Source organism: Sinohyriopsis cumingii, chromosome 2 (assembly GCF_028554795.1).
Source record: "Sinohyriopsis cumingii isolate HCF-2022 chromosome 2, ASM2855479v2, whole genome shotgun sequence".
In the NCBI taxonomy this organism is placed as follows: Eukaryota; Metazoa; Mollusca; class Bivalvia; order Unionida; family Unionidae; genus Sinohyriopsis; species Sinohyriopsis cumingii.
The window spans coordinates 140,636,844-140,654,098 of record NC_142962.1 but is presented as its reverse complement, the minus strand read 5'-3'; the positions used below and the strand labels follow the sequence as shown (position 1 = coordinate 140,654,098).

At 35.7% G+C, this 17,255-nt stretch overlaps 1 protein-coding gene across 1 annotated transcript in view; it reads left to right on the top strand.

Annotated features, from left to right (window-relative positions):
- The first annotated feature begins 964 nt into the window (after positions 1 to 964).
- Positions 965 to 17,255, top strand: part of LOC149805949 (small G protein signaling modulator 1-like) — a 37,339-nt gene continuing 21,048 nt past the window's right edge. Inside the window, exons 1-5 of the mRNA XM_089950734.1 lie at positions 965 to 1,084; positions 6,183 to 6,265; positions 7,418 to 7,527; positions 8,260 to 8,356; positions 10,544 to 10,711. Of these exons, the coding sequence (XP_089806860.1) occupies positions 966 to 1,084; positions 6,183 to 6,265; positions 7,418 to 7,527; positions 8,260 to 8,356; positions 10,544 to 10,711 (577 nt within the window). The 5' untranslated portion in view covers position 965. The remainder of the gene's footprint in view (positions 1,085 to 6,182; positions 6,266 to 7,417; positions 7,528 to 8,259; positions 8,357 to 10,543; positions 10,712 to 17,255) is intronic.

Genomic DNA, 17,255 nt, shown 5'->3' with positions numbered 1-17,255 from the left:
CTCAACAAAAATGGACCAAATTTGACAAACTGCATCTTAGTATCAAGGAGTTTTAAAACTATAGAAATTATGACCATCAATCATCAAATATGGCCACAGTTACTAAAATTAGAGGACTGCTCCAGTGGCCTAGTGGTTAGAGTGTCCCCCTTGGATGCAGGAGGTTTTGGGTTTGATCCCCGGCCGAGTCATACCAAAGACTTATAAAAATGGTACTAACAGCTTTTTCGCTTGGTGCTCAGCATTAAGAGGTTAGTGTTAGGACTGGTTGGCCTGGTGTCAGGATAATGTGACTGGGTGGGACGTCATGCTACATGTTAGCAGCATGATGCCCCTGTGCTAGACATCACTATAAACTGCCACACTGCATACATCATAGTGATATGAATGAAAATTGTTAAAGCTACATTAAAAATCCAAATCACACACACAAACACACAAATTAGAAAACCTTTAAACTACTTCTCAAAAAAACACTTAACAGAATTTGGTAATAAGGGATTTCAAATTATGCAAATGATACCAGTCTTCCTTTAAATGTGAGTACCATTTCTAAAAATAGAAAAATCTATTCATAAGTCTGACAGGAAATAGTTTCAAGTTTGTACAACTGATGCTGATTCACCATCAGATATGGCTACTATTACCACAAGTGGAAAAACCTTGAAATTATTTTTTTCTTCTGAAAAACTGCTTAATAGAATTTAAACCAGTTTGACAGAAAGCATAATGGAATAAAGGCATTTAAACTTTGTATAAATGGTTCCAATCTGCCGTCATATTTGGCAGCTGTTACTAAAAGGAAAAGTTTCTCTTGGTCTTTCTAGTAAAAACTGACATAGCTTATGAAACTATTATATATATATATATATATATATATATATATATATATATATATATATATAAATTCACTTGGTGGCAAAGCAAAGAAACAATTCTTACAGCCATTGTCTTTTCAGGCTGAAATGTTAGACAGTGTTGCTTTGAATCTCCACCGGATAGACAAAGATGTACAACGCTGTGATAGAAACTACGCCTACTTCACACCACCCAACCTAGAGAAGCTGAAAAACATCATATGCACGTATGTAAAATTCATCTTTACTTGAAATGATTCACTTAACCCTTTACCTCATAGAGCATAGTGACAAAGTGCAGCACGTTATAAATAGAACACCTGTTACCTAGTCAACTCCATACACATACGGTTGCCTGTGAACTGTTAAGCAATGTAGTGTATGTTAAGTTTAACAGCAATTTTAACCATTTTACATTTTTGGTACACATCTATTATATGTGGAAAAATTTAAGAGTAAAGTCTGATTGTTATAGCTGTATAATTATTTATCACGGAAGAATTTTTTATGTGCTTTAAAATCTTGAGAGAACTCGTTCACTGTAATGTAAGTGAGGCTGTGTGACCAACCGTAGCTGCCATTTCTCATACTCGAAATTTACTAGTTTTTCATCTGCGTCTACATCACTAAGTTATCTGAATTTGATAATTTATAAAAACTAATTGCTGACTACATCAATATCAGAGCCTTTACCTAGGTTATTGAATCTTTCACAGTTGTGGTTCTGAGCTTGAAAACTTCGTAAGTACTGAATGAAATCTGCGACCGCCATTTTGGAGAGTGGAGATTACGACCCATTTACTTTAAATAGCAGATATCAACCAGTGCATAAACAGTGACCACGTGATCTGACGTAATTGTCATTCGCAGAAATGAATGTAGTATCTAATAGGGGTTTTTCCCCAAGGGTGGTGCTACGAAAACTGGCTTAAAATGGCTGATGTTTACAGCCGACGTGAAAAGGCGCTTCCATGCGATTTGAGTAGAGGCATCCAAAGATGCTTGCAAGAGGTAAAGGGTTAAGGAATTCAGATACGAAAGACTGCTTGTGAAGCTGCTTTTTTCAGTCAGGCGTAATCAGCTCTTTTGATCTCCACATCTGCTATCACAGAAAGTTCTGTTGATCTCCACATCTGTCACAGATGTGAATTTGAGAATAACTGGTGTACTATAAATTCTGTATTTTGTATGGGGTACAAGTTTTCATGGATTTCGTAGTTGCTAAAGTCCACGAATTTCAAGACCCAACAGTTATATTTCTCTTGAAACATATAGCTCCCCCATCCCCAAGTGAAAAATACTGTATATACTTGCTCATAAGACAGTTCTAATTACAAACTGCATGGACCCAGATCTGCTGTCGCATAATGTGTCCGCAGATCAGGGTCTGTATAATGCTAGGACTAACTAGTAGAAAAAATGAATTGTTTGCAGTTGGAACTATCTTATATGCAATTATGTGCAATACAATTACCAGCAAAATAGTAATTTTTTGCAGAACCATAAAAATTGATACTAAAAAAAATCAATGGATTAATTTTGACTGAATTCAATAAACAGGGATGATTGACACCATGTACTTGTTCAGTATGATTGGGATAGCCAGATAATTGCATATATAAAAAATATTCTCATGTGGATGCACAACATAAATAAATTTGAACACACCTGTAGACTTGTCTCCTTTTTTATGTCATACATACTTCTTACATCAGACAAGTTTTGGTGCTGTCCATCTGTCATCCTATCCATTCATTAACATTTCTTGTCTAGGTTCATAACTGGAGAGATTTTAAAGAACTTTGTGCCGATATATATAATGACTAGATAAAGTCACATACCATAGTCAAATTCCAAGGTAAAACTCATTGTAATGGCAAGGGGAAAAAAAACAAGTTAGCCTGAATCCTTGTCCAGGCTGTGACATTTGAAACATTGAGAATATTTTGATGAAACTTCAGATATTTTGATGACTGGGTGGTGTTTCACACACCACTGCCTCACCATTTGCCTCAAGGTCACATTGACTCCAAGAATGAAAACAGTGTCTGCACAATCTTTATTTTTTTATCACTTTAAGCAAAGCTTTGTGGATGGCTTGCATTTCAGGAAAGGAAGGTGCCTATTCTAATTGGCATCAAAAGGTCAAAGGTCAAGACCATAGACTGAAAAGGGCAAATCAATTTCTGCAAAACTACTTAAGTTCTGTTGCTCATTCATTTACAAAGCTTTGCATTTAAGACAGGAAATACACCTGTTGATTTGGGGCATGAAAGGATAAAAAGTCTGTCAGACAGGTTTCAATAAAAAAAAAAAAATGGTTTCCACAAAATAACTAAAATCCTGTGCCACAGGCCATGATGAAACTTTATGGTTGGCTTGCTTTTGAGGTAAGAGATAAGAAAGGCACCTATTCATTTTCAGGTTGTAGGTTAAAAAATCAAGGCAATCAACATTATGCAAATGTAGTAGAAAACTAGTTATGAAAGTAAATATAAAAACATGACAGTTCAGTGATTTCACACAAACAGTCTGAAGAGGCAGACAAACAAAACAGCTATCAAAAAATGCAACCAACAATGCTCTTCCATTACACATAGCTATTATGACAGATGTGTACATCAAATTTAGCACATCCATTCACTGTCAGCTTTTCTGTTATGAGTTTTGAAACTTTGCTTTTATGTGCTCCACTTACTACCCAATCTATCCAGAGAGTGTCATGGATGTGTACTCCATGAAGCAGGAACAATTTTCCTTTAATTGCACCTGGAGAAGTCTCCAGTCAGTATTAAGGCAATGTCAATTTGAAAGTCGAGAAGCATATACTAATTTGTCTTCTTTAAAGTGTCTGTCTAATACAATATAATAAAGGGCACTGACGAGGAAATGCACAAAATGTTTCCACCATTTCCAGCTGGTTCTTCCAACCGAATATTTGGACTTCAGTGGAATAGCTTGACTGACTGTCAGGCTGCTCATTTCAGTGGCAGTCTCCCACTTACTGTTGACAGATCCACATCACTCATATTAAAATCTATGTCACTTCCTTCTTTAGTCTCTTCTAATTTAGAATCTGACACCAAATCGGACAATAGCAGAACTTGGTTAGTCTCTTCAATATCAAAGCCTGAAACAATCTACTCATCTGAGGGTTCTGTTTGATATTTCCACATTCAGGATACACATTCCGTGGTGCAACAACATCATTATTTCGTAGCATCAAACTGACCCTATGATGCTCAATAAATATAACGTCTTTGATTAGTTGTGCTAATTTCCATACCACAATCTACTCACTAAATACGTCATACTTGTTTTTCCTCTTATTTTTATTAAAGGGGCAAATAACAAAAGCACATTTTGAAATATGTTTATAATAACTTTAATATGCCAAGCTTATGTCAAACAGGCTAAGGTGGGACCATGAATAACTCAAGAAAGTGTTTTTGTGAGGGTGATTCTGCTGTATTTAAAAATTCTATAATTAGTAATACCTAAACTGACAATATTTTCAAGCTCAAAATATGTAATAACATCAAACTTTTGATGTTTTATTTCATTGTTGCCAATAAAGCATTACCTTAGCTGTTCATCAACACTGAACTGAAGCATTCAGGTAGTTGTATGAATGAACTAAGGTCTTCTTTCCAACTGAATCTCTACACAGCCAGTAGCCAAAATGGTGTTAAGACAAGGAAGACCCCTATTGATTTTGGATTCAAAACATGTGACAGAGTGTGTATATAAAAGTATATTAATACTACCATGTATACTGTTACGAGTCTAGGCTCGTACAAAAAGTAACAGAAAAGTGTGAAGACAACAAGCTTTGTAAACTTTAACAAATAATTTATTTCCCTAGAATATCAAGTGAAAAATGAGAAAAAAGAACTTACGGTTTTGCAAATCAAATCCAAAAATAATCCAAGAATTAAAAAAAAAGTCTTAGTAATAAAAAGTCTTGAAAGAAACTGAGTTTGAATCCCAATGAAATCCAAAATGGAAGATGATGACGTCTGTTGTAACCTGCAAAGTACTGTTATGTCAACAGTTGAGTTGCAGAAAATATTATTCCAGTTTTGAATTCCGTATAAATTTCAGTGAATGTCTTTGTCCAAGAATTTTCTAGAAGCACTTGTATTTTCAGGGAAAAGAATCACTTGAATTCAAAATAGTTTGAAGAAAATAAAATAATTAGCCCAAACTGGACACAACATAAAAGAACTTGACTTTTCAAGTGTTAAGGCATGACTGACTAAATTCTTATCATAACATGAATTGTAAGACTAACTAAAATGCAAAACAGATGCCTGGATGGGGGTCAAGAGTTCATCTTTCCAGAAGGAAAAGAAGTTTGTTACATGATAATTATCACATCATCCAGGTATGGCCTTCACTTAACTTAATAATTCTTACACTTAGAAAGAAAAATAAGGAAAAAAAGTTGTTTGCAAAAACTGTCACTGGTTCTGAATCAAGGTCAGAAACTAGATATAGTGTTTCTATTATTAGGTGTTTATCAGTTAAATAAGAAAAAGCCAGGTCAAACAGAACTGAACTTAATTCTGAAGAAAAAAATAAAGTCCAGTAAATAATAATGTTGTTGTTGTTGTTGTTGTGGGGTTTAACGCCATTTTTCAGCGCGATAGGGCTATACATGGCGGCCAGTATTAATGGTGGAGGAAGAACCCGGAAAACCCCGGAAAGAACCACCGACCCACGAGAAGCTACTGGCAAGCTTTCTCACATGCCCACATTGGCTGAATCTTAGACTCGAACCGCCGCAGACATAGGTGAGATGGCAGTGATCCGTAACGAAGAGCGCTTTAGACCACTCGGCCACTCGGGGCCCCTAAATAATAATACATTACAGTAACATGTAATGGAATTTTAATAAATTAAAACAACAAACAAAGAATTAAATTACATATACATAACAATTCTCAAGTACAGGTCCAACTGCAAGCAAAATAGACCATGATCTTCTATCACATTATGCGCTGGCAGATCAGGGTCACTGTTGCTTGTTCTACTGATTACTCCCAGAAAACCTCCTAGAATGAATCTGCGCAGGTTGCAGTTGAACTCAACTTACAATGAGATATATATACAGTATTAACCACTTGACAGGTGTATATTGTGCCATTTGCAGTGCTCTTGTTATGAGTTTTTTAAAGGTACTGTATTTATTTATAGGCAGTTATAGATCAAAGTATATGCAGTCAATCACATTATACACTGGTACTCAGTAATCATATGTTCAAGTCCATGCAGAGATAATATACAAAGATTATTGTTATAAAATTCACATGGATGTTACAGGTACGTGTGGGAACACCTAGAAGTGGGTTATGTACAAGGGATGTGTGATCTGGTGGCTCCACTGCTGGTGGTACTGGATGATGGTAAGTAGCAAGATGCAGAAATGACAACCATTCTTGTTTTTGTGGTATTGTTAAAACAAAATTATGAAAATTCCACATTAAAAATAATATCAGCAAAATTCCAGAAAATCTAAATTTGAGGGGATACATTTTTTTAGCTGTAATGGTCATAGACCAGAAGAGCTTATGGGATGGTTTGTTGTTCAATGTCTGGCATCCATTTGTCTCTTTGCACAAGTTTGTTATCACTATTCCTTTTAACTGCCTTGAAACTTTGCACAGACATTCATCGCGTGGTCCATATTAGTCATCTTGAATTTTTATCACTGCTTTTCCAGAATAATGGGTGGTCATATCAACACAGGGCTTTCACTTAAAAACTTCTTTTGATGTATAGTTGGCCCTGAATGAAAATAATGCCTTTGGAATTCATCATATCTGCCAGACATGCCCAACAAGACTGGTGTTTTGACCAGCATTAAAATGCCTGAATTGGAAATTGGAAGTTTCAGTTAAGAAATCTATGTTCAGAGTTAATAAAATAATTGTTTTAACTCATCTGGTACATGGGTAAAACCTAATCTTACATGTAAGATGTACATTGCGAAAAGTGTGAAATGAAACTGCCATGAGGCCTCTGTAAATGGTATTCAGTGTAATGGTTCTGTTCCAAAGTCTAGCTATGAGAAATTTGTATCCATTTGGCTCAAATTAATGTGCAAAGTCTATTGTCTGTATTCTTACATAATCATCCTATCAATCAATTTAATGCAAAATATCTCATGTTTCTATCCCTCCTTCCTCCCTTCACCATCTCTCTCTCTCTCTCTCTCTCAAACACATAGACACTCGCACACTGCTCAGGATAATACAAAGTTTATATGCATGTATGTGTGTGACTGCCTTTCTTGATCACACATCTGTACCTAGATTTGTCTGTTGCTTACATTAAATTGCCATAAATAAATGTATTAAGTAAACCACCAACATTGTACAAGTTAATATTTTACTTTAATTGGCTCTTGACTACTCATTTGTTGGCTTTAATCTCAAAATAAGAACTTAACTGGGGGGTGTAAAAACCAATCTTCATGCCAGAATTTCATTCTAAATCTTGAACTTCAGATATGCCAAGTCAGCATTTTACCAACTTTTTATTGTTCTCAATTTCAGAGGCGAGAACCTACAGTTGTTTCTGTGAGCTGATGAAAAGAATGTCCAGTAACTTTCCTCATGGTGGAGCAATGGATACTCATTTTGCCAACATGAGATCTTTAATTCAGGTAAAAGGAAAATACACACATTACTTATTGCTAATAGCTACAAGGATAATTAATAGAAATGTGTATTTATTGATTCATTTGTGTTCCTAAGTTTAAATCCATCGTTATATGAACAAAAAGCTATTATCAGCATTTTACAAGTTCTTGAAGTTCATCAGTGTGCAATGTATGTAAGATGTTTGATTAAAATTATGAGCAGAGTCTATATTCAGTAGTCTCTATATTCAGTAGTCTCTGTATTCAGTAGTTTCTATATTCAGTAGTCTCTGTATTCAGTAGTTTCTATATTCAGTATGTATATTCAGTAGTCTCTATATTCAGTAGTCATTTATTTGAACAAGAATCTGAAGCAGTTGTGTGTTTTAGCAAGGTTTAAGCCAAGTGTTCTTTTATGGACACATTATTATGGGAGGGTTTTAGTTGGTAATGGTGTGAGTCAACAATGGACATTTATTGTATCTTACATACATTATTTATAGGAAATTTTATATTTGCTTTCAAACAATAGGTAGCAAAAGAGTATTATGTTACTACTGTAACATGAAGAAAATAATTTGCAAGTGGCATCAGTGTTATGTAAGAATCAGAGAATCACCATCACTCACAGACTTCGGTAATTGTCCGCTTTTACATGGGACTTCAAATTAGGTAATAAAGACAAGTTATCAACACATTGTTTATAAAACGAATACAAAAGAAATAATTCTTATTCACATGAATCTTTGTTTTCAGATATTAGACTCAGAGTTGTTTGAACATATGCATCACCATGGAGACTATACGCATTTCTACTTTTGCTATCGCTGGTTCCTTTTAGACTTTAAGAGAGGTAAGTTACATTTTCCGTTACTAATGAATTCTAAGTTTATGTTCAAAATAATCAAATAATTTTTAAAAGATAAAGAATTTGGCATTGAATGATCAGAATCATGAGAGCTGATGTTTACTTCAGAATACTTGTACTAAAGTTTTGGAAAATTTCTATGCTGTACCAGTGAAAAAACCACCTTTCAGTAGCAGTAACTGTCAGAGGGTGGATGTTTTTTTAAACAAGTTGTAATTATAGCAATCTGCATTACAGAGACAGCCTGTATTCTGTTCTTGGTAATTTCATCAAAATTACACAATGAAACAAATATAATTGTATTTCCACATAGTGCCTGTTGAACATCAAAATGTCATCATTCTCACTCTTTAGTTACTTTTAGCACAGGTACACTTGTTATTAGTCATGGGCATCGAAAATCATGCTTACCCTATTTGGGTTCATGGTCACTGTGCAAGATGCCTGGAGTTTCACTTTCATACTTTGACAAAAGTAGCAGCAAGTAGACTCAATCCAGAATGGTTTATTTGATTCATATTTAGGAAACCTATCATTGGACCAGCCTGTGTCAGCTGCCTTGGTATGTCCTTGGACAAGGCACTTTACTCTGATTGCCCTGGCACTATATAACCTACTTGTGTTGCTGTGCCATCAAACCAAACCAAAACCTAACAAACTGCACAGACCAAGGTCTGCCAGCATTATACAACAGCAGATCTGGGTCTGTGCAATTTGTAGTTGGACTTGGCTTATAAGCTACATGGTATCCATTTATCAGCTTTCCTAATGCTTTCCTGGAAAAACTAATTTTTCAACCCAACAGTCAGCCTCTCTGTTCATAAATTTGCAAACCCATTTCCTGATTGATATCCTCTAATTTTTCATTTCAGCATGAAATTTATCTTTTAAATTACTGGCTTAAGATGCCAATATTTCATTTGCTTTAAGTGGAAGTGACAAGTAAATATGCAGAGAGCATAAAATCTCGGGTGAAATAGCTATGAAACACTACAAGTTTGTAACACTCAGCAAATTTGTTATTGAATGCACTCAGCATTTTGTTTTGTTAGCAACTTATAACATTGTCAAAGGTAATCAGGTGACATTTTTTTTGTTGGTATGTACTTATTGTTGTAGTAATATTCATCTTAGAAATATAGCCAATTTTATATTGCATTCAGTAATTGTACTTTATTTTTATTTACCTTTCAAATCACATACATGCCAGCCATTATGCATTTTATCACCTCATTATGTTTCTGGATACGAATTACACCTTGTTTTGGTACATTAAAAATAAATAAAAATAAAGCAACAAGATATTGTTGCTTGTTATCATATCTTTAATCCCATGCATCATATAAATTTGAGAATATTCTCAAAAGCAAAACTTTTGTACAAGAATATCGTAAGAGTACATTTGACCATCATAGACCTAATGAGACTTGTTTTCTATTTATAGCTGCTGTATATGACATATTTCTAAGAAGCTTTCTTCAATCAAAACCTTGTTTCACAAATTTATTATAATTTGATAATTTTTCTAGGAAGCAGACTAATATATACTTTAAAAAGAATGGCATCAGCAGTTGGGTAAAAAGGCTTTATCGATGTGACGCGTGGGTGTTACATGACTGAAAAATGTTAGAGGGATCTTTTTAAACTTCAGAACATCAGATAATGAAAAGGACAAATCAACAGCGCTTTACAAATTTAAAAAGAAGAATATCAGAGTGTTGTAGTAAAGCAATCAGACTGAGTACATCGTCATGGTCATTGTTGAATTTGTGGACTTAACTGTATGATCCTTCAGAGAAAGTTAGACATGTAGACTAGTTAAATTGGGTGTTGTATACAAATGATTTGTCAGTAGGATTTTTAATTTTTTCCTGGTGATAATCCACATGGATTCAAGATGGATTTTAACCAGTTACAGATCCAGGTAAATAAACAGTTTTCATACAGTGTTCTTTAATTATGGCATGTAATATATAGATTATACCTTTTATGCTCAGATTATGCATTGTTGCCACATTGCCACTTATATTAGCAATAATTACACTTATGCCTCTCTAGAGTTTGACATATATGTAATCAGTCTAGTGGCTATTATGGAAATAATTAAGAAAACAATTGATATGCATCATTAATGGCAGCTGTAATAATTATTTTATGTCTATATGATTGCAGAGCTTTTGTATGATGATGTATTTACTGTATGGGAGACCATCTGGGCAGCCAAGCATATCAGTTCCTCTCACTTTGTGCTGTTCATAGCACTGGCCCTGGTGGAATATTACAGGGACATTATTATGGATAACAACATGGACTTTACTGATATCATTAAATTCTTTAATGGTGAGCAAAAATAAATATTTACTTGTTTTTCCAGTGTTTACAGAAGCAAGAGTAAGGAATAACTTTATGATGATGTTCTGCAATGTAGCTATTGTATTTAAAAAGCTGCATTCCCTCCCAAAACCATTTTAAAACTAAGATGACACATTTGTTCTTCATAAATCAAAAAGTATGTACACAAATAATCTCACGACTCAATTCCACCCAGATGTTCCAGTTCAAGTTCAGGGTTTGTTTAGTTTCTGGAAAATCCCTTTGTTACCATATTTGCCAGCCTATATGTTGATTCTTTTTTACCAGAAAAATAAGAGCTTTTATCTTATACTCTGATTCAACTTGTATATGGATGTCATTCATATCACTTAATCATATGTGATGTAACTTTGTGTGTGTAAAAAAAGACATTTTTCTCCACAAGTATGCAAAATATTGTGTAAAAATAATTATCATTTTGGGGAAGAGATTGTATATGGAAAAATATAGCACCCAAGATTGAGAAGGATTTTAAAATGTTTACATTATTGTAAGTATTAAATTCATTTACTTAGGATGTAATTGTACTAAAGCAGCATGCACTAGTAATATACATTGTTTAAATTGATTGCATATATGTGCATTAGAATAAACTAGTTAGAAAATAAATAACCATGACAAAGACATGTATTCCATCGCATTTTTGTTCTTCCACTTCATGAAGAAATATTATATGCCCCAATATGAGAGAGAGGTTTCAGGACAATTGTAATCTGTATTGTTTTGTTACCTGATGATTGTGATCTTACTCATGTACAATGGCAATACTATTTTACATTGTCAATTAATACTACTGAGTAAACACTTCCATCAAGTTTTAGTTGCAGTATCCATTTTCCCAAGAACCACATGGCTTTGCAGCATTATTTGCATGTTAATTAAATATGCTACAACTATGGTCAGGTCATACCAGTTAACATCGGTTTGAGAGCAAGATTCAGCAGACCAGATCAAATTAGTGAGGCTGCCAGTAGGAAAATGAGGTTACCCATACGGTATTATGAATATGGTACCATGTAATGCAAGGTGCTTACTCTTGTTGTAAATTTCTCTACTAGTGTCACATTTTGAACTTGACAACAGAAGTGTCAGAGCAGATTTAAAATAATATCTAGCATGAGGAAAAGATCAAAACCAAATGCTGCCTAAGTACAGGAAATTTACATGCACTTACTGATAATGGATAATCTTATTTGTTGGGAATGGAGAGATCGTTGTACTTGCAAAGAAAGTTGCACAGCATGCAAAATGGTTGTTCTTGGGATTTAACCAAAATGGAGTCTGTATTGATATAAATATTGTGAATATTGCAACTTTTAAACTGAAGGAGTATGGCATGTATTTTAATAGTTTCCATTTACTGTTTTGTTTTTGACAAAAACTTTAGCTAAACAGGTGCAGTAAGGTAGAAAAAAGCATGAAGAAGGTTTGAAATCTCTATCTTTCATATTGTGGCATATTTTATTTTGATCATGAGGTACTAAAGAAAAATACGTTGGAAAAGATATGTGTGCCTGCACCTTCCTCTCTCTCTCTCTCTCTCTCTCTCTCTCTTTATAAAACAAATCTGTGGAAAATGTAATTTCGCATCAGTGATGCAGTTTTCCTACTACTGATGATCTTTAATAGCATACAGTGATATTATTAATATTAGAAAACCAGAAGTTACCACAGTTCATTCCACGCAGCATCATAAATTGTATCCTATCTGTAACTCTGTAAAGTTTCAGGTCAGCATCATTAAATGTAGTAAAACTACCTGATTCGTTTAAAATACTTCATGTAAAACAGATCAGGTACTTTTAGTTACTTTTAATAATGTTGTCCTGAAAATTTACTAAGTTGCAGATAAGATAAAATTTGTGATGCTCAGTGGAATGAACTAAAGTGAAAAAGACAAAGCTGAGGTATCAGTCAAGCCTTTCTTATACACAGCATATTGAATTATATTTGTATGAAGGAAGGAAAATTTACAAAATTTGCAAATTTTATTTATACTCCACATCAACTTACAAACCAGCAAATACAGTACCTACTAAAACTAGTATTTCCTCATTTACAAGGAAGTTTAGAAAACAAGACTTACTTTCCCAGGTCGTAAACATGCACTCCATTCAACATTTAATTTTGTTTTCATTTGAGTCTAATACTTACCTTAAATACAGCCCCCCTAAATGACAAAGAAAATATCTTTGCTGTCTGCAAGTCACAAAAACAAGGGGAAGAAACTCTTGCATATTAACTTCCCTTGTTCCCACTAAGTGGATCCATCCAGTATTGCAGATGTAAATTTTTGCTTGTAGCTGTAAACCGAGTCTCCAAAAATCTGTTGCAATTTATATTTGATTTTTACCATTCAACAGATATTTTCAGTGGTTGATCTACCTGGCATTTTAACTTTATCCAACACTTCTTCTTTCCTGCTATTTCTTGGCAATTCAGTTTTGCGAGTTCTTCCTCCTTTTGCTGTCCTTACTTGCTTTCCATTATGTATCCATCCCAATTCTACTTTCCTGTTTTCTTTAAAAGCATTTCTGTTACAATGTCTTGCCATAGTTCTTTTTCTTCACTTCAAAGAAGACTCTGAAATACATTTATCCTGGAATTCTGCTGGAACTGTATCATAAAACATTTGTATCTTTCCTAGTGACTTTATTGTATTTATGTTTTTTTTTTTACCAGTCATTATTGTTCATGTGTTAATGATCGTTAACACTAGAGTTTTCACCAGCGACTTGATAACACAAGTTCACCTATTTTAATGTTTGGTACATTTGTTTCTGAACTTGTTTTTTCTTATCTCATTCATTACATAGATCTAAATCAAGTGCAAGAAGTTGAGATGCTTTCAAGTCATGGATGACTACCAGTGTTCTTGCCTGGCCTGCACTGAAAGTTATTTCTCACATGTGTGCAATATGGGCAGAAGATATTTGGTACCACGTCTCTTGAAGACAATTAAATGGCAGTAAAAAATAGTATATACTCTAAAACTTCCAAACATGAAATATTAAACATTGATCCGCATTCAGAATTTTTGACGAGTTTGATGGTGGATATCAAGTTGATACCCCCACCCCCACCTCTCCAAATAAATTATCTACAACAACAATAACTTCAGACCCAACGGAAGCCAGGCCAAACAGTTCAACTCAAGCTATATTGGAATCACATATGATGCACATACTATAACAGGCTGTCATCTAGAATGTCGACAATTGAGTTGGATGAAACTAAGACCATTTTAACCCTTTTTGGCAGCCCATGCAACTTTCTCACACACTGGTACAAGTCAGCTCCAATGCTTATCATTCAGAAATACCTAGCCTAGACAAGGATAGTAATGCTGTCAACATGTCTGCTCCACTCTTTTATAAAGTGGACAAACAGGTATTCAATGCGACATCTAATTTGGCCAGGAATATTGTGTTGACTTCCTCCCTACTCTAGGTGAGAAATCCAAAAGTGACCATGTCTTTGAATCTGTATGCTGTAGTGCCAATATAGTCAGTAGGGCTGATTACCATGCAATGATGAATGCCCTAATAGCCTCTTTTAACTTCATATTGATAAGAAGAGACACACTCCTGTGATTTCTCATAAACCCTGCCATGCAGCAACCATGTGCTTCCTCACCATCAATTCACCCCGTGGAATCACTCTTTCACCTCACTTTGTAAGCCCTTATTTCAGTGTAAGCCCCTATCTCTGTACAAGCCCCTAATCTCTGTACAAGCCCCTAATCTCTGTGTAAGCCCCTGTTTTTATGTAAGCCCATATCTCTGTACAAGCACCTGTCTCTTTGTAAGCACTTATCTATGTACATGCCTGTCTCTTTGTAAGCCCCATCTCTCTATAAGCCCCTATTTCTTTGCATGCCCCAATCTCTGTATATGATCCTGTTTCTGTGCATACCCCTATCTCTCTATAAGCCCCTATTTCTGTGCAACCGAGTCAGGGAACGTACTAGAGACAGGATGATCATGGCAGAAAAACCACATTATAACAGCCATATTCTCCTGATCTCCACAGGCAAGCCTGGAACAGGGAGAGAGAACAAGGTTTCTCATCTCACAAGCCTCCCACCAACCATCAGTGACTTGCTTACCCTATTGTGGGCACCAGACTTGTTATGTTCTGCCAGACTTCGATCTATCTATTTCAGACATGATTTGGCCATCCAATCAATTGCAGAGGGGTTCCTGATCTCGTTCATCTAGCCTCCACTTTCATCATCCCCCTTCATGACAGATCCCAAGCAATCCCATGAAAAACAGATGTTGTACATGAGGAGGCTGAGAATTTGCTCATAAAGTAGACAGGAAAGTAGTACAAAATCCTGTCTCCCCAGGGTTCTATTCCTTACTATTTTCTGGTTATGAAAGTCAACAGAAAATAGAGACCTGCCATAGACTTCAGCAGATTTAGTCAGCTTATTACTGCCCCTGAGGCCCCGAGTGGTCTAAAGCGCTTTCTGTTATGGATCACTGCCATCTCACCTCTGCCTGCATCGGTTCGAGTCTTGGATTTGGCAAATGTGGGTATGTGAGAAAGCTTGCCAGTAGCTTCTCATGGGTTGGTGGTTCTTTCCAGGGTTTGCCCGGGTTCTTCCTCCACCATTAATACTGGCCGCCATGTATAGCCTATCGTGTGTTGAAAAATGGCGTTAAACCCTGCAACAACAACAACTACCCCAGAGTTGAAGATGAAGATAGCAAGTTCTGTCTGTCTGTCTGTGTAATGCAATAAATACATGTCAATAAGTCTTGAATTCTCAAATGCATTGTTTCCATTACTTTTCAGATAGTAGCATGCAAATACCTACCATTTAAAAGTATACCAATTTTGCACCCTTCAATTCTGCCTTAGTCTCTGCTCTGTGGCCTTCACCAAGATGTTGGACCACACCATATCCCACTTTCTGGATGTCCTCCATTATAGTGACTTTGCACTATATCATCCATTTGCACCATTCAGAAAGTTCAGTTTTGGTTCATGATATGAAGAACTTTGTACCACATTCGTTTGTTTAGTGTAGAGATCTTAGATATTCATGATCGACATTTTGTTCCTCTTCATATGGAATTTCTGATTCATGCCAACCTTGTTCATCTTTCTCCCAAATGCATTGACAGTATCGTTCATGCATCAGTGAAGCCTTGTTCATCTTTATCCCAAATGCATTGACAGCATTGTTCATGCATCAGCGAAGACGTCCACTTGGATGTTCATTTCTTTAATTTCTTCAAATCCTCAGCCTACTCAGTGTGGCATCAGACCTGGTATACATCAGTTGCATTTTTATGACACACTCTGCAGATGTCCCTTCTAGCACATTGGCAACTGGTTGCAGGGTCATTTAGATCACCAGGTTATATTCTTGAACAAAATCAAACATTTCCTGCTTTTAATGGCAAGACAAGGGGTGTCTCGAAGCAGGTATACCTTTAGAAGCCCCACAATAAAAAGTCACAATTAGTTTCGATGCTGTTTTATCGGGAAGGGGAAGGGGGACTTGCTACCAGACTTTGTAATGGTCAGTGACACAAGGACACTTCAAGAAAAGGCTCTTCATGTCAATCTCATGAAGATTAGAACCATTCTCATCATCTCAACACCTTCATTGCTTAAGTGAAATGAAATGCATCAAAAAGGTAAAAGTTATGATAAGTCAGACAGATTGGTTGTATTAAGCTACCTCGTCAGAGGGTGGGGGGTACAAAATCACCTGACCTTTGCATTATGGTATGGGAAATACCTTCATTGATGTGCCCAGTATGAAGTTCTCCGGTCTAAGGAACTCCCATCATATCTCATTCACACATCTCACTTCAGTCTGCACAAGTTTAGTTTCAGCTCAGCCAATGTGGTTATGTGAGAAAGCTTGCCAGTAGCTTCCCATTGGTCAGTGATTCTTGCCAGGGTCTTCCCAATGTCTTCCTCCACCAAAAATATTGGCCACAGTGTATATTGTGTGCTGAAAATTTTTTAAACCTCACAAAACCAAACCAAATTTTGCTCAGTGTGATATAAGCATGCTTGGACCATCAATGCCCTTTAGCGTCCGCCTTGGATGTGGGAGGTTGCATGTACGAGCCCTGGGCGAGTCATACCAAAGACTTATAAAATTGGTACTTTTAGCTGCCTTGCTTGGTGCTCAGCATTAAGAGGTTAGTGTTAGGACTGGATTGCCTGGTGTTAGGATAATGTTACTGGGTGGGACATCATGCTACATGTCTACAGCACAGTGCCCCATTGCTAGACATCATAACCATATGACTGAAAAATTATTAAAGCTAAGTTAAAAATCCAAATCACACACATGCACACACAATGCTCTTTAAATGATATGAGAGGGGAAATGGGCAGAGAAAAATGGAAACTTTCCTGAGTTTTGATGTGACTCAGCTCTTCTTAGTTCAAGCCTAAGTCTTAACCCGGCTAAAGTAGTTATCATAATAGATTTGTTTCCTGAAAGTACAGACTTCAGCTAGATGGATTAGTGAACTGT